We start from the raw sequence: 17654 nt of genomic DNA, 5'->3' as shown, positions 1-17654 counted from the left end.
GTTCTGCTACAGCACAACTTTTATAAAGGAACCCTATTAAAGGGTTAACATCTATGTGTTGTGCACGCTCTTTCCTCCACCTGCTCCATTCATGCAATGTAAGGATTTGAAAAGATTAGGCTTGTTTACGCTTTACTTGTTTCCCAGTGTTGCATGGTCGAGATTACGGTTTGCAATCTCTTTAAAGAATTCCTTAGTGCTATAGAAAACGTGCACGCGTTAGGTAATGAACAATGCACTGCGTAAGAGCACCACAGGCGTGGTGGGTGTCTTAACGAGGTAGGTTTGTATTTGACATGACCTCTTCTCTTTCTCGTTATTTACATCACCGTCATCATCCTCATTTTGCTGTTGTTGTTATTACTGGGTAAAACTGTGTCATGGCTCAACCGACACAACATATTGGCCCCGCAATCTTCTTCTCAGGCACAAGTTTCTTTTTTTGAAGGTAGTGGTTCAATGGTGGTTCGCATTCTCTGCAGTGACGCTGAATTTCCCCCCAGTTTCATGAGAGCGGCCCCAGCCTTTTGTTTGTGCCTCCTTGGAAAAGCACCAGGATTAGCAATTAGGGGCAATGTTGAGGGAATGGTGGAGATGTGTCCTTTCAGGGGGGAGGGCGTTGGGAGTTTGGGGGTGCCATCAGGCTTAGGTTTAGGTCTTTTCCTATGTCCTGTCACCTCATCAGAAATGTATGAAAGAAAGAATGAAAGAAAGAAAGAACTGCTCTTTTTTTTCCGCGAACTTCGGCTGGCTCCGGGCTCGAGGGGGGAAAGTGGGATTTACGCTCCTAAATGAAAAGATTCCATGTGACATGTAATCCTTTGCTGTGATCCTTCCCATGGACTGCCTGAACAACAAGGGCTTCTCTCTGCTCTGGACACGGGGGTGGGGAAGGGGGGGGGGGGGCGAGGGAAAATACAAAAAAAAATACTAATCCTTCCCAGCCCCCCACACTGGCAGAATTTGTCAGAGTGAGAAACTCGGTCTCAGTCTTTCTCCCCGAAAGCTAATAAGGCCCTGGTTCTGTATGGAAGCTCCTCTCCACCTGTAGGAGTGGAACTAATCAACAGCGGTGGTCCCCGGTTCCAACCCCGACTCTCCCTGGACGAGCGATGGAGACTGCGGTTTTAAATGCGACGGGGGACGGCGAAACGCACTCCGCGTTCACGCAGACCGAGCACAACATCGTGGCCGCCTACCTGATCACAGCAGGTGATGTGTTACTATCTCTCAGGAGCGCTAAGCTCTCTTGCTGTGTGTAAAAAAATAATGCAAACTGTGTGAGTAAGAACACTGTTCTAGAATTAGTTTTGTCTTATAGGTCATAATGGATGTGATTGGATTTAGTCTTTTAGGTCATAATGGATGTGATTGGATCTTGAACAGGGGAAGTGTGATACTAGATCCACACTCTGTGATTATGGGCTCCATTGTCTACCTGTGATGTGTTTCCTGGAACAATTTTTACCTGAAATATAATCAAGTGGATAATCAATTTTAATTTCATTGTTAAAGAGAAATGGTCTATGGGAATCATTGTTCATAACATTTTGTTTTGGGATACCTCTTTATATGGTATAAACTTCTGAAAAGTTTTATAAGGTTTTGTCTTAACTATATGCGTTTAAACAGGTTGCCTTGAACATGGATTAATTATATCCTACATTATGAAGCATCATGCAAGCATATATACATTTATTAGAAACACACTTCAGGAGAAGAATAAGAACTTTTTTTCACATTTATGGGTGAGCAGAAGTTCTGTACAACTGAGAACAAATATTTTTCTTCTTCACAACTGGGAATGAGGCATGTTTGAAGTACTTCAATCTTGTATTGGGGCAAACAAAGGAGAAAAAGAAAATAAAAGTGTTGAGCTCCAGTAACGCATAAAATCAACACTGTGAAAACACTTCATAAAAGACGGTCATAATGCCTGGATCCCCAGTCCTGGTCATGGAGAACCACGGGGTGCGCTTCTTTGATTGAATTGTTGATTCAGACATTAAAACCTCAACTGGCTTCTTGGGGGTGGATTGGTTGTGGATTTTATTGTGAAAACAAAAACCAGAAGACCCATGTTGGCTCTCCGAGACCAGGGCTGGTGACCCGTCATAATGAACCCCCGATGTCAGTCATATAGAGTCTTTTGTCATTCCTGCTGTTCTCACAGTCAGGGGTCATTAGTGCTTTGGAGGACCACAGAACTAGCCTCATAATCCACAATAAGCTTCATGTGTTCAAACTTAAACAAGCTCAGACCGGAATGAACGTCCTTTCTCTCATTATGGAGATTACCGAAGCAACAGAATTGAAATTGTAACTGATTTAATTTTTTATTGTTAAATATTGGCTCCTTAATCTTTCTGCTCCCGAGATCAAGTGCCTATATCTGCAAGCATTGAGATGTGTGTGTGTGTTGGGATTAAACCACCCTTCAGTCCCCAACCTGAGTGTTCTCTCAGAGCATTAAGATCAATGATCATAACGGCACTGCTGAAGTAACAGTGTCTCAGAAATGAGTCTCGTTATCTTTAACATGGGGTGGATCGCTATGACGATCAAGTTTGCAGAAACATAAATTGCATGTAGTAGTATGTTTCTGTTGAGCTTCCAGGGTAATTCGCATCATAAGGTATATTATCATCAACAACCGAATTAGTGACTCTGTCTCAACAACCAAAATTGTCTCCAATCCAGAATTGTCATTGTTGGTTATGAAATATAAGGATAATTCTCATTTGAGTTGAACATTATCCAAGTCTGTGATATGGTGGCAACGTCTGTGGTGTGAACTGTGTGTGTTTGTGTTAAACCCACCAAAGATCTGATAGGTTAACAGTGTCATCGTCACATGCACATGAACCAGCAGCACGACTATCCATCCTGTACTGTGAGCCTCTCAAAAAGCCTTTGTTGGGCCACGTCACTTGATTCGAAACTGTAAAATTCTTGAAAACCACAGCGGGAGAAAATGCTGACTGCGAAAAAAAAGAAACCGCTGACTTGGCATGGCTGTGTTCGCTGCAGGGGTCATCAGCCTGTTCAGCAACATCGTGGTGCTGCTCATGTTCGTCAAGTTCAAGGAGCTCCGCAACGCCACCAATGCCATCATCATCAACCTGGCCTTCACCGACATCGGCGTCGCCGGCATCGGGTACCCCATGTCGGCCGCGTCCGATCTCCACGGCAGCTGGAAGTTCGGCTACGTCGGTTGTCAGGTATGTGACCGGTGCCGTGGTAACGCGTAACTGCTAACACGGCTCGAGATGGGTCCCCCAAGTCGTGCAGAACCCATTGTTTTGTTTGCTCACTGTTAGCCTTCAAACAACTAGCAGTATGAATTCAGAGTGCTCGGGAGGATTTGCGGAAATGTCAGGAAAATCCCGGGGCTGGACTGGGGCAAGCGAACACGTGAACGTGATCGGGGTGTGTTGAAACGAGGTTGCTAAACAGGAAACGCATGTAGAAACGGTCTTCAGTGCGTTGCTCTGGGTGAGGCTGTGGGACTTTTCAGCCATTGTAACCCAAAAGAAAAAACACAATGTCCCAGCACAAAATAATTTTAATAACAGAGTTATATGGCGTGGGGGGGAATCCGTGTTGAATCTTTATATGCATGTTGCACTTGTCTTGGTCTCTAGTCTCTGCATAGTTGTGGCTGGCTATTTCAATAGTTTTTGTAGGCCTGTCTACAAAACTATTCTACAATCAGTGATCCACATTGATTTAATCTATGCTTAGAGCTGTGTACTCTCAGCTGAAATATTAATAAGTAATACTAATATTTAAGATAACATTCAGGAAGTTTTTCCAGGAGTGTACAACCAAAGGAAAGACAAATCAATAGTTTCTGTTACTAATGACGTTCTTTCCCCTGTTAGATTTATGCAGCCCTGAACATCTTCTTTGGAATGGCGAGTATTGGGCTGCTCACAGTGGTTGCTATTGACCGCTACTTGACCATCTGCAGACCAGACATAGGTACCTCCCCGTCTGACCGCCCCATGTTATGTTTTTAGAAACCCACAAATTGCTTTGACAACAAAACAAGTGTGAAATTCCCAAAACTCGTTCCTGTGCCTGAAAAATAATCCCCAAAATGGCTCATATTTTGTTCTAGACTTTTGTTCAAAACAGTTGAAAAAAAAAAATTACCGCATTTGATCGGCAAGAGTTCTTTTTTTAGGGAATTTTATGAAATATTTCAGTGGAGTTCTCTTTAAGGATGAAGACACACCCCGTTCAAAATGAAACACAGAGTGGCTAGTGAAACACTGTAATATATAACTCCATTTTATAATTTGGATCATAAATTGCAGGTGAGAGGTGGTGTACCTGGAAACCTGGCCTCAGGTGACCAGTTGTAGTCATCAGGACCGAGCAGGGCGGGGTCTGACTCCGCCTCTCTTCTCTCTGCAGGGCAGAAGATGACCGCAAAGTCTTACACCACCATGATTCTGACCGCCTGGATCAACGCTCTGTTCTGGTCCTCCATGCCCGTGTTGGGCTGGGCCAGCTATGCCCCGGATCCGACCGGGGCCACGTGCACCGTCAACTGGAGGAACAACGATGCGTGGGTCTTTACGTGACATCATTCCCTTCCTTAGCCAATCAGACGCCTCCGCCCCGGGGTAGCCTGCAACAGCAGCTAGTGTATCCTCAGCTGGTGAATTTGCATAAGTGAGCAGCATGACTTACAGGCTAATAAAGCTCTTTATTCCTCTCAGTGCAAACTCAGAAAGACCAAAAATAACCCTGACATGCTTGCCAGTGTCATCTGATTTTGTTTTATGCTCCTCTTCATTGACAGGATGGTGAGATGGCTTTATCTATTTGTAAATCAGGCTGCTTGATTATCCAGATTGGACCACAGGTTGAGATCAATGTTATATAAGCTTACATTTCCATAGACTACATACTGTATACATACAGCTTGGTATTTACAGAAGCAATGCTGGTTCAACTCTCGAGAGTACAGCAATAGTGTTTAATCTGGGATAGGAACCCACAATGTTGTGGTTGCAGTTGGAGTCCAGTTGGTGGTAATGCTTCCCTTGACACTTGTGTCTGTGTTTCAGGTCGTTTGTGTCCTTCACCATGTCTGTGATTGCGGTGAACTTCGTCATCCCCCTCTCCGTCATGTTCTACTGCTACTACAACGTGTCAGTAACCATGAAGAGGTACAAAGCTAGCAACTGCCTGGACAGCATCAACATAGATTGGTCAGACCAGATGGACGTCACCAAGGTAACGCCAAGGACAGCACCACCACTGACTTCAACCAAGATATAGTTGGGCTTCTGGTGTCAAAGCTTGACAAACAGCAGATTATCTCAGACTTCTGGTGAAGGGTCAGTGTTGGTACGGGCTGATCTTCACCTAATCAGGGTCTTGATTGAAGTCCATGATTATCCGATTCGGTTTGACCTAAGACAAACTTCCCGTATCTTTTGTTTTATGGACGGGAATATGAAGTAGTTACAGTTTCTTGATTGCCCTTTATATGTTTCTGTTATTTTTGGAAACAAGATGTCTGTAGTGATGATCGTGATGTTCCTCGTCGCTTGGTCGCCCTACTCCATTGTGTGCCTCTGGGCCTCCTTCGGTGATCCCCTAAAGATCTCCGCCCCCATGGCCATCATCGCACCCCTGTTTGCCAAGTCCTCCACCTTCTACAACCCCTGCATATATGTCATCGCCAACAAGAAGTAAGCCCCTCCCATAAACCAAATGTCTCACGTTCCCTGACCTTTGCATGTAGGGTTGGAAACCACTGAAAAAAAAAACGATTCTGCAAACCCAAAGCCACACCTTCTCATGACTCTTCATCCACAATAAGAAGTCGACCCCTCCCCAAAACCATGTCTCTGGCTCCTTCAAATACCATTCATGCGTAGAATTAATCTCCTCCCCCCAAACCCTATGTTATGCCTTCTAAAAACCCTCCATAAACAATAATCTCTAGCACGTTGTAGTTCCAACCTGTGAAATGAACAAAGAGCCAGTTGTACACCCTTGATAATAGACGATAGGCACCGACAGCAAGGCCCAGCGGTAACAGGCTGTTTCCCTGGGGTCCGGTGTTTAGGTTCAGGAGAGCCATCTCCGGAATGATGCGGTGCCAGAGCAGGCAGCGAATCACCATCAACAACCAGGTTCCCATGACGACCTCCCAGGTGCCTCTTACACAGTGAGGGATGGCGCCCCCCTCTGCTGGTGGAGAGAAGAGAGGAGAAGAGGAAAAAGGTGAAGAGAAGGTGAACAGTGATACTCTATGTGAAGAGCACTGTCTGTCCATTCTGCCCCTGCTGAACTCAGTCTCATGTTATTCCATTTTCCGTGATGACAGTTGTTTCTTTCCAGGTGTTGTTTTCAATTCAATGGTTTGAGTAATGTAATATATCTTTGGATTAGTAGCTGAATCAAAGTAACACTTAAGTGTTATTCTTTGTCCGTTCCCACAATATACCACAAGTCTTTTCTCTTATTTTGTGAAAGAAAAAAAACAAGAACTCCAAATGAACTACACAAAGTTCTATTCTTGAACCACTACTTGGAGTTAAACCAACAGCACTGCAGATGGGTTTGAATATTGGCCCAAGTTTAGAACCTGACCTGTAAGTGCAGAATGTGGGGGCCTGTGATTTGTGTTTTGTTTGTTTGCTGTGCACATCCTGTTCTTTTTGGTATTGCGCTTTCTGAAACTGAATGGGTCTAAGATTAGAACACACACATACACAATAAATGGAAATGTTATACCTGTGCAAAAAGGCAATTATTTATTATTTTTATTCTAATTCTGTGATCCCTTTTTTTCTTGAATGTCCAGTCATAGTTGTTGGCAGTTATTTGCTCTTAGGTGTGACAGAATGCACGAGTAGGATCTCAACAAACAGCCAGTGATTCAGGGGTACTTTTTAAAACCTGATACAGGCTGCTGAGCTCATTTTCATTGCACAGCGTATACTTTTTAAAAATTCTTTGCTGTTTTTTTATATCGTATTTTCCCTGTTTGGATTGTCCAATTTGTGCGAGTTCGTGTTCACAGCTAAAATCCTCTCTGCTAATCCCTTAGTGCGCAGACTTGTCACACACACTCTCCTCTAATAGCCTACGCGCAATGCCGAGTCGCTGTTTCTTTTCGCTCAGCTCGCGCAGACGAGTAAGAGCGGACGCTTCTTGTGGCATCGCCGCGACTGCAGAGGGAAGACAGATTCCCCAGAGCGAGTCACCGGTGCGAGAGCGGACACAGACTTCCTGTTGACCGCGATCTCTTCCGCTACTGGCAGTGTGCTGCCAATCACGCGCTGCCCTGCTGCGCTACCAGGCGTAGTCGGCATAGCCGGTTATTCGATAGGGACCGTGGTGGTGTGTCATATATTTTAAAAAATGGTTTGCAAACTGGTTTGTTACAAATAGAGCGGAAGGGCTCCTTTATTTTTGCCTTTGATGTCAAGTCTTCCATTTATAAACTACAGGCGCAGATAGACCCCGCATTGTCCTGGGTGATTGACAACAGCAAGTGGCCTGCCATGTTTTAAGAGCTTAATGGTCCAAATGCGCGACCCGTCACAAATGACAAAGAGGGATCTTTGTAAGAGAAGAGTGGTGGTTTGGTCTTAACAGTGACAAGTACTAAGTCCAGTCGAACGACTGCCAAAAAAAACATGGAACATGATTTATGATTCCTGAATTTCGAGCTGAAAGCCTGTCATAGACCTCTTTAACAGATTGATCCTGAACTCCCGAACATCCTGCTCATTGATTGGCACCCCCAAAGAAGTATTTTCTGTGTACCCCCACCGCCCCACCTTCCAATGTTCTTAGGAAAATTAAGTCTTAACAATTAAACAATAAAGATACCAACTCGCGTTGTTTAATGAAAATTAAGTAAGTAAAAGCAATGGGCTACGTTTCCTGTTCAGTCCAGTAGGTGGCAATGTTACTTCACTTTACGCCTGTCTGAAAAATTCTTCTTGGAATAGCGCGTGTTGGTTTAGCAGCATGGGCGTAGGAGGAAAACTATATGACAGCATGCCGTGCATTTTTGTGCACTTTGAAGGCATGCTCAGTTAGCCAAATAATGTTTTCAATGTTTTTGTAGGTTTATTGATTTTTCTGCGTTTTTTGAACATTTCCCGTACCAAGATTGCTCGTTGTTTTGCCATTCACAATGACCTCACTGCAGTGTTGTGGCAAAGTTGTAACAATGCTTTTGTGTAATGACCTTGGTATGACCCCAATAATGTTCCATAGGACACAATGTTGACACTGAAGTTCTGGGACTGTTCAAAGAATAATGAAAGATACACCTTTTGTCACCCTGAGATTAATGGCCTCTGCTGTGGGTCAAGGAAGACATGTCACAAGTTTGCACCTTGGTTATATTACATATGGATTTATATAGAGCTCTCCACAGGCCCGGAGTAACAGTTGAGAGGGAGGTGAGAGATTAGAGTGAGACCAGGGGGGGTTAGCATCACAGTACAAGACTGAAATAGCCAGACGGCATTTCTCTTCAGATCAGAAGGCGCAATACGCCGTGGGTTATCCTTATCTACGGCAGAAAATTAAAACAGTGGATAATCAGTGAGAGAGAGAGAGAGAGAGAGAGAGAGAGAGAGAAACTATGGTGTGACTGAAATGTACTTTGTCCATCAGCTGTCAAAAACTGACAGCTGATTCAAATTACAGTGCTTACCTTACTGCATTTCGCTGTAGGTATTTGCATGGTCCAGTATGATAGTCCAGCATTCCAATGCAGTTACTATAAATCACATTTCTATAGCACACCATTAAAATTAGTATATGTATTTCGCTATGTTGTCACAATGTTAATATTTATTTCAATGTAATCTCTGACAGCTCCGTTTAGAATAGAATTTCATGTGATACTTGTTTATTACAGACACGTATAAGATTAAATCAATCCAAGAAGTACTGTTCTATCAGTTAAAACCCATATGTAGGCAAATTAGCCACACTTAAAATAAAATGCAGTTAATGATTACACTGCAGTTTCATTTTATATATATTTTGCATTCCTTAATAATAAATCTCCTGTAAAATTATCAATTAATCTCATTTTTTATTAAGTCACAAATTTATTATTTCCTGGCACAAAATATGAGCAACTCTTAATTCACTAATTTGACTGTACATGCGGGAAAACAATGAGATTAAAATAAATTTTAAAAAACACAGATAGCCTATTTATATATGAATATGGATCTTTGGAAGGGCCTATGACATAATTATCTTGCCATTTGTTGAATTGATCAGATTTACGGTTGAAACCAGACCTCCCTTTCAGAACGGCATAACCAATGATGTGTTGAAAGCAGGCAGCTCAGATGACCGCTAATAATCGACCCACCGTTAATCCGTTAGATAAACCCCGGTACGCAGCGTGCCTCTTTGAAGACATGAATAATGTATATTGTGTTCCATCCCCCTTTTATCGGGCTCTTCTCCTTCGCTCTTTTAGCTTTAAACGTGCCGGCGGACTTCGCTCCGGCCTGCAGATATGCTTGACTTATTTTGCGGTGCGGCGGCTGTACTGAGAATGTTTGAAATGGCTCGGCACCTGCTGCTCTCGCGCTGTCATTAGCGGGAACGGATTTTTACGCAGTAGGCCTACTATACTTTGCACAGCACTTTAACAACTATCGCTGTTATTGCTGTGATATTATTATATTTTTCACCCTTTGTATCTCTTTATTAGTTTTGCGTTTTTGAATATATTGACGTGTAATTATGCAAAGCTCTCAGAGGGTGAGAAAAGTGTCATACCAAGTAAGAAGTATAATTATTGTGTAGTAGCACTTGTTAGGTTGTTGACGTCCCTTAGTACTCATGTAGGCCTAATACTGGTCAGTGGGTTTTATCACAGTTATTCATATGATGGAGAGGAATCACAGTTTGGGAACACCTGATCATAGCCATCGCCAATCACCCATATATTCTGGTCCTGAAATGATGGTAAAGGTGGGATGAGCATTGGGACAGGTGGGAGGGGCATTGGAACAGGTGGGAGGAGCATCAGGATCACCCAGAAAGAAAGATACCTCATTGGCCATTAGGCAAAAGGGTGGGCCAGCGCTGGGAGACCAGACACTGCAACAGTGATGTCTTAAGGGCCTAGAGCCTGGAAATGACAAAGCAGAAAAAGTCACAGAAACGGTAAATGATAGTATTTGAGCAGCCGTGAAAGTGACCATCAGTAGCCGTCGACAAGAGTGTCTGCTGGTTTCCACAAACAGCTCAGCATTTAAGTGATTAATTAAGGCACGCAATTACAAAGAGAACCGGTCTCACCTGGTTTCTTTGACGCAAATCGGAGGCAGATTTTAACAACCTGTTTCCGATCGAAAACAGAAAAACCATCAGTCATTCCCGGACCAAGGGTGGGAACTCCTGGCATAGATTTTAAGAAAATACTTTGGTTGCCAGGAGAGGGTTAGGAACCCAGACTGTTGTGCGTAATTATGATCTGTGGAAGTCAAAACATGTTTTTTTTTTTTGTTTTTTTTTTGCTGTGGTGTTTGAGAGACAGACAGTTTGACAAACTGGAACGCAACAGGTGTTTGTGACAGTTCTACAGTTCAAATTGAAGTGTACCTCCTTCTGCATGACCAATAACTGCATCGCCAAAGCACCACACACATTAATAAGTATGAATGGACAGCCGTTGTTCTCCAAGCAGTACACTGTAACCAAATGCACTCCACACTATGGGAATTTCCCATAAACATTCCTTTCCTGTTCAGAACCAGTTAGGCCAGACCATGAAATATTTGTGCAATGCTACCGAACTGGAACTAAGTGGTTCCATTTTCTTACATGGCTATTTATGTAAAGTTTGGAACCAATGTGTGGGCACAGTGAGTGTCTAAACCCTGCTTTAATATGCCTTTCTCAAATGCACCCAATTCTGTTACGTCACTGCTCTAAATCGTGCAGAACGTAGATCCCCAACTCTGGCCCTGGAGACAGGATCTGTGGTGTATTCTCTTCACAAAATTAGCTGCCAGTTTAGACACAAGAAACCAGTTCAGCTGCGTTATTAAGTACTTTAGTTGATCCCTTAATTGCTGAGTAACAATAAAAACAGGTCTACCATTGCTCCCTGTGACCAGGGTTAGCCAATCCTGAGAGAAGATATGAGGATTAACCACCAGTGGGCGCTATTGCAGTTTAATACGCTGACTTCTCGCTCAGGTTGCTGCCATATTGAGAAAGAGCTTACATTTGTTCCCGGTGCTTTGACAGGGTCTCTCACCCGAGAGAGGTAACTCGTGGGCTGAGGTCACTAAGTGGACATTTCTGGTCTAGCGTGAGGATATTGAGTCTGACTTAAATTCAAATTCAATTCATGACTCTGGCTTACTGCAGTTTGCACTCGTACTGTAAACTGGCAACAGGGCCTGGATTCAACACGTAACATCCAATCTTAATTTAGACTCGCAAGTAAATGCAAGTGGGGTTTTTGTTTTTTTTTGCCTACTCAAACACAGTGTAGTGTAGGAGGATGTTTTATTTTCATTTAAAATGCTGTGACAGACTGACAAGCACAGAAGCTTGATTCAGTCTCTAATCAGCATGTTCTTTTATGAAGAATTTACACCTGGTATAGAAATTAATTTAAAAAAATAAACATTTAAAGCAATAAGAAACTTTTTTAATATAAACAATTGCATTTGAAATTAGCAATTGCATTTAACATGGGGCTGTCTTGCCATGTTTTATTTGCACGGATTGCACATAAGGTCCCTTCAATGTACTTCAGTTTCAGCCTGGACCTGTGACATAACTTTTTTGTCAGATGTGAAAAGGATTTTCCCAAAAATCTCTCTGAATTGCACCGTTTAATTTCAGCGAAAGAGATCAATTATCTTTGTTGCTAACATTCCGATTGATTTTTTTTTTTTTTTTTTTTTGTTGCTTTGCTTAAGTGATCTATGGAGAAGGCCATGCTTCATCTGGGCAGCTCACATTCGTGCGCCGGGAATATTTACGATGCTCTTTTCAAGGGTGTTTCGCAATGGTCTCTGTGCCAAGAGAAACTTAGGAGACGGGGCCCACAAAATCAGTTGCTGTCTTTAGGATTATAGATGCAACGGCAGGTGAGGCTAACGCTACTCAGACGCCCTTTATCCCAAGGCAACGTACATATTCCCATGCAATGCATTTATACCTCTTTATTCATACCGAGCCAATGCTGCCCTACCTCGCTGAAGGGTTTACACCTGGCAATCTAACCCGTGACTTTAGGGTAACGAGTCCGTTTCCCTCACCACCGTGCTGCGCTCGCGAGCCGAGACAAGCGCACGCGACGGCGAACAGTTGGCGCTTTTCTGACCCGGGATCAGAGGTTTTTGCGTCACAAATATCCGTGGAATAACTCGGCGCGGAGGCTCCACTCTCGGTAAGCTTTTAAATAAGACGCAGAGAGAAGGGCTTGTCGCAGTCAATAAATGTGACAGGCTGCGTTTGCCAAGGGCGCCGTGAATGGCCCGCCACATGGAGATTCCAAACACACTTAAAGTGGATTAAAAGATATTCTGGATGGCTAATGCATGCTTCGAGTAGTGCTACTTGTCCACACAAGAAAGAACAATGGCTGGACTCCGGTGGTAATTGCATTTGTATCCCCAAAATGTAAATAAAAGCAGTCCCACAACACTGTATCTCCTGCATCTGAAATATGTTTTTACTCTTCTTTCTAAAAAGCAACTTTTCCAGCTGTAGAAACACATATTTTATAGGTGGCACTGACACCCATTCGCATGAACATTTAATGATAGAAGTCTCAATTTGGTGACAAAGTTGCAGGAAACTGCAATCCCATATTTTTCCTGACTGATACAGTTCTGTCGTCAGTGGAATTGTATGAACACATAACAAGCAATGTCAACTGAGGTTTTTTAAAAAAAAATCTTCTTCCAGTACAGAAAAGGAGACAAACACACATTACTTCTGCTTGACGTTGCAGTATAACATATCACAACCCCACATTCTTCCACACATTTATTTAGTGCTCTGGTGAAATATTTCAGAACTATTAATCAACCAGCCAGGAGTGAAAAAGAAGCTCGCAGCGAATGATTAGAAACGGCTCATTGCTTCCTCCGCGACAGAGAACACCTTGTTTTGATTAACGCTAGCATTAATATTGCATTTGCTCTTTCAAACATTCGTGGAGCAGATTACTCAAACGTGATTACTGTGTATAACACGATCAAGGCGTCCACGCCACACTGACAATGGGAGAGTAGGCATGGAGCACTGAGATGTGTGTGGAGAATAAAGGGGGCTTTTCTGTCAAAAGCACTGATGAGGGTTAACACTAGAGGGTTAGAACAGGATGAGACCTATTCAGGTGCCACACTGGAACACCGTAAACCAAGCCATTTAAACAAATGGAGATGGAGAGAACCTGTTTGGCACTAATGTGTAAATGGACAAAACAACATCAGAACAAACAAACACACACAAAAACATAACAAGATACCATGGGCTATGTGCAGGAACCCAGACTTTGTTGTACAAGTGGGCGGGTTGCAGGTCCAGCCAGCACTCACACAATGAGCAACAAGCTCTCCAGTAGGCCTCTGCTCCTGGCTTGTATAACCCAGGCCTCTCCCCAGGAGATTACACAGAAAGGAGCATCAAATAGGCTATGTCATAAACTGAAGCACTGAATTCCACATTGAATATTATCATATCAAACTGATATATCCCCAAGTTCCCCCCTCCCCTCCTCTCCATTTTGTATTGACCTTCTGGGTTCACCCAAATACACCCCCCCCCCCCCCCCCCCTTTAAATTGCTAAATGGTTCTGCCCGCGTTTCCTTTAGATTCCTGTATCTATAGTAACCAATTTACTGTTTGGCAGATGTTTGTTTTCCTACAGAAGTAAAATAAAACAACCACAATCGGATGTTTTACCCCTCTTAGCCTGCAATGTCCTTCACGTGTAAAGAACTCAGGTGACCGTAATGTGAAGACAAAAGACAGACGGTACGAATGAACGCTGAAGAAAATGACGTAGTCCTTCAACGGAATTCTGAATTCGCGGTAGATTTAACATAGCCAATATCCGTTACTAAAAAACAAATTAATCGTTTTTTATTAGTTTTTACACAAATATGTTTTCTTCTATCCCGGAGTAGGCCTTCAGAACACAATGGTAAGTACTTAGGCTACTTTGCCAGTCCACTGTACGTTTCTTATTAGCGCACATAAAATGGCCGCACAAAGTTAAACTTAAAATGCATTAAGCTCTGCATATATAACATAAATATTTATAGACACGGGCTGATTCATATCGCTGCGGGAGTTTGTACAGAGAATACCTCTAGCTGCAGGGTGGCATGGCCTACTACAGTAATGTCGACAGGAATATTTAGGGAAACCAGCCTCGTGGGCCTACGAAGGAGATGACGGTCCCACATCCTGTGAACACTTAACATTATAGTTGACCTTACCATAATTAAATTAGATGAATGGCAAAAGAAATGAAGAACGATGCTCGGTTTTTATTAAACTGTCAGAAATTTAAGTGGAGAGAGATGCAGAGGTAATTAAAATGAGTGATTACTGCACGAATAAACTGTTATTAGAGATAACATGAGTTCAGTCAGCTTCATATTTCTAAATAATGTATAATATATAATACATAAATATATTTCAAATACATTTCCTCTGAACTTAGAAGGGACTAATAACAGTACATCTGGCAAATTTAGACACCTCTTCATTAACAGTAAACAAATGTGATGAATGAATGACCTAATATCTTACACCTTTGATGGCCATGTATAGATAGGTTCTAGGTATGAGGCTAATGTCACGTGACTTCTGAACCTCATTCATTCATGCAGTGAATAAATCAATGAAGTTATAGTAGGACCACCTTCAGTCTTGTCTCTTCCTGAATTTTCCCCTGCTCATGAAAAAAAGTCTTCCATAAAAGTTTATTTTATAAGTCTACTTAAGTACATCAGGTATATTTTAAATATATTTTAAGCATGTTATAAAACAAAATTGGTCAATTTTAAGTATATTTAAAGTATTTCCAGGAACTATACTTTAAGTAAATCATTTATGAACGACTTGTAAACTGTGTATCCTTAATTGGTAGACATTAAGTATTTTAAACTGTCATCAAAGTTTACTTCTGGAAAGTAAAGAGGAGGTGCTATTTAAGTACACTGTCTGGAGATTAGTTCAGAAAAAATGTACCTAGGCCATGCTTTCGTAAACTTTTTTTCTTTTGGTAACGGTTTGCACGCCACTCATTTTCAGACAATATTGTGCTGTGAGGGCAGGGATAAACTCGGAGTCCGGGCCTAAACTGAAACTCGGTGCACACATATGTACTGAGTGATTAGACTCGTGCAATGCATATACATGATATGCACACGCAAACATACATACACACGCACACACACACACACAGCCGAGATGGGAACAGCAGATGCAGTTTCAGCGGAGGAAGCGCGCGTTCGGTTTTATAGGCAGTAAAAACACAGCTGTCCCTCGCGCCGCCGACCCTTTCCCGAGAGATGAGAGGAGAAGCCGCCGGGTTACGGCCAGTCGCCGTTTAACCGTAACGTTTGCCATTGGATCTGCCGGCATTCATAATGCGCCTTCTATGAGATTTAATATTCTCAGCATCTTTCCGGCTGATGCCATTTACCCGCGCGGTAAGCCGATATCGGTGAGAAGGCACCATGGCCGGACACAGACCATGTTCTGTATGTGTGGGCTCTTGGCATCTCCAAACTATAAAAAAAAATAAATAAAACACTTTACGACCCTCTTGACTGTGACACAGTTTTTGTGGGTCGGTTTTTACAGATTTTTAAAACGGAAAAAATGCTGTCCTTATGTCACAAAACATATTGGCACAATTTAACTTATTACCAGTGTCCACAGGGTAAAATTCCTGAGAAATAAAAAATAAAATAGAGCTTGTGAAATTATGCTTTAAATGTTTTTATTTTATTTTATTATGTGGACTGTAATGAACTGTAACAATGTCCATTATAATTGTATGAGCAGTGGTAAATATTGAAATTGTCTGAAAAAAATGTGTATTACACACTTTCTACAATACTACTATTACTATATGAAAATTGATATGGAGACAACTGACGTGTAATTCCAATTCCGTTCCAGTAGGAAGTGTCACAGTTCGACCAGCGAAGATGAGCGTAGGGAACAGCTATCCCCATGTTCCTGCTTTGTGTATGTACTTTATGACTGTTCATAAGCATTCCATTCATTCTGTGAATGCTCATAAGCATTCTACACACAATGCTATTGATCATAAACAGTCCCCAAAGCCTGTTACTGATCATAAGAATGTGTTACGTCCTATGAATGCGTGTAAGAAATCTACTCTCCCGATTACTGCTCATAAGCAATCTGACCACCCTATCACTGCTCATAAGCAATTCACCCACCTTCTCATTGCTCATGTGAAACACAGCATATGAGAGACCCACTTTTCTGTTATTAACACACAATAACAAGAACTTGAAACAACAATATATTTAATGTAATGAATGGAGCGAACTGTACCATGTCCTGACCGCTGTCCGGCACCTTGCAGTCAGCGAATCATACGACCCAAAGCGGGGAAACTAACTTTCTCCTGATTTCAACATCAACAGTGACCCAGTTGCGCTGCCCTCTGTTATCAAAGCGCCGCGATTAAAATCAACCCGTTTCATTTGTTCTCTTGTTCCTCTCGCGAAGCGGTTGACTAACAGATAACAGGGCTCAGTGCGCCAACCTGTGTCAAACAAGCAAGACATCAATAATCTGTAAATCTCCACTTGAACACTCTTATGCTGCCGGAGCATTAAAGTCTTAATGGCTGGATTTATACAAGAGTTCCGCGGCTCTGTTCATTAATACTGGAGTCCTACTTTATCTCCACTTGCTTTTAATCAGAGCGGTTCTGTTCCCCTCCTGCTCGCTCTGTTTCTCGCTGTCTTTTAGGCCGGTACATGCAGGACAAAGGCGAGGAGAGAGTGTTATGCTTGTAAAGCACACTGATACCAATACGCAAGAAGGCCTGCAAATCTGAAGCAAAACAGTTCCGTGTTTGCTTTGCGATTCCTCCTGAACGTTTGCGCTTCGTTTTTTTTTTTTTTTTGTCTCGTACCAGATGTGTCATTATTCTTTATATGGAATTGGATTGCGGACTTATGTGAAAACTCGGTAGATCAAAAGGTTTAAGCGAGTACACTTGTTCATTTTCTTCCTTTTTTCTTTTTTTTTTTTTTATATAAACATGGCTGGAAGTTTGAACAATGATACGATTTAGCCTGTATTACTGTTGGGTGTTATTTTTTGGGGTTTTGTTTGAAGTGTTGCCACAGGTGTAAAATTTAGAGAGAAAGCACCTTCTCAGTGCAGACTACTACAAAATGGCAGGCCTCATATGTAAACTTGAAAACCATAGAATAATTAAGGAGCACAAAAGGGGGAGAGAGGCAGTTATGTGTGAAATAATAGCAATTTCAGAAAAAAAAATCACCACGAGAAACAGTCATAGTCTCAGTATTGTTTGTGTCCTTTGATTTTTGAGCAATATTTAAATTGTTGTAGCTTTTTTCTGTCATTAATTTATTTC

At 42.2% G+C, this 17654-nt stretch overlaps 1 protein-coding gene and 1 long non-coding RNA gene across 2 annotated transcripts in view; both read left to right on the top strand.

Moving 5' to 3' along the window:
* Positions 1-899: 899 nt before the first annotated feature.
* On the top strand, positions 900-6908 carry rrh (retinal pigment epithelium-derived rhodopsin homolog). The gene is made up of 7 exons (XM_064334797.1): positions 900-1212; positions 3031-3221; positions 3885-3984; positions 4423-4576; positions 5082-5250; positions 5533-5711; positions 6092-6908. Exons 1-7 carry the CDS (start codon positions 1113-1115, stop codon positions 6195-6197), a joined length of 999 nt encoding a protein of 332 aa, XP_064190867.1. The 5' UTR covers positions 900-1112; the 3' UTR covers positions 6198-6908.
* A 6955-nt stretch (positions 6909-13863) lies between these two features.
* Positions 13864-17654, top strand: part of LOC135256077 (uncharacterized) — a 49551-nt gene continuing 45760 nt past the window's right edge. Inside the window, exon 1 of the long non-coding RNA XR_010330363.1 lies at positions 13864-14195. This is a non-coding gene — a long non-coding RNA (uncharacterized LOC135256077). The remainder of the gene's footprint in view (positions 14196-17654) is intronic.

Source organism: Anguilla rostrata, chromosome 5 (assembly GCF_018555375.3).
Source record: "Anguilla rostrata isolate EN2019 chromosome 5, ASM1855537v3, whole genome shotgun sequence".
Taxonomy (NCBI): domain Eukaryota; kingdom Metazoa; phylum Chordata; class Actinopteri; order Anguilliformes; family Anguillidae; genus Anguilla; species Anguilla rostrata.
This window is presented reverse-complemented; position numbering and strand designations above follow the sequence as displayed.

Excerpts from the sequence above, each read along its gene's own strand:
- rrh (XM_064334797.1), top strand. The coding sequence starts at position 1,113 with ATGGAGACTGCGGTTTTAAATGCGACGGGGGACGGCGAAACGCACTCC. Across the intron at positions 4,577-5,081 it reads AACTGGAGGAACAACGATGC|GTCGTTTGTGTCCTTCACCA; the intron begins GTGGGTCTTTAC and ends TCTGTGTTTCAG. Across the intron at positions 5,251-5,532 it reads ACCAGATGGACGTCACCAAG|ATGTCTGTAGTGATGATCGT; the intron begins GTAACGCCAAGG and ends TTTGGAAACAAG.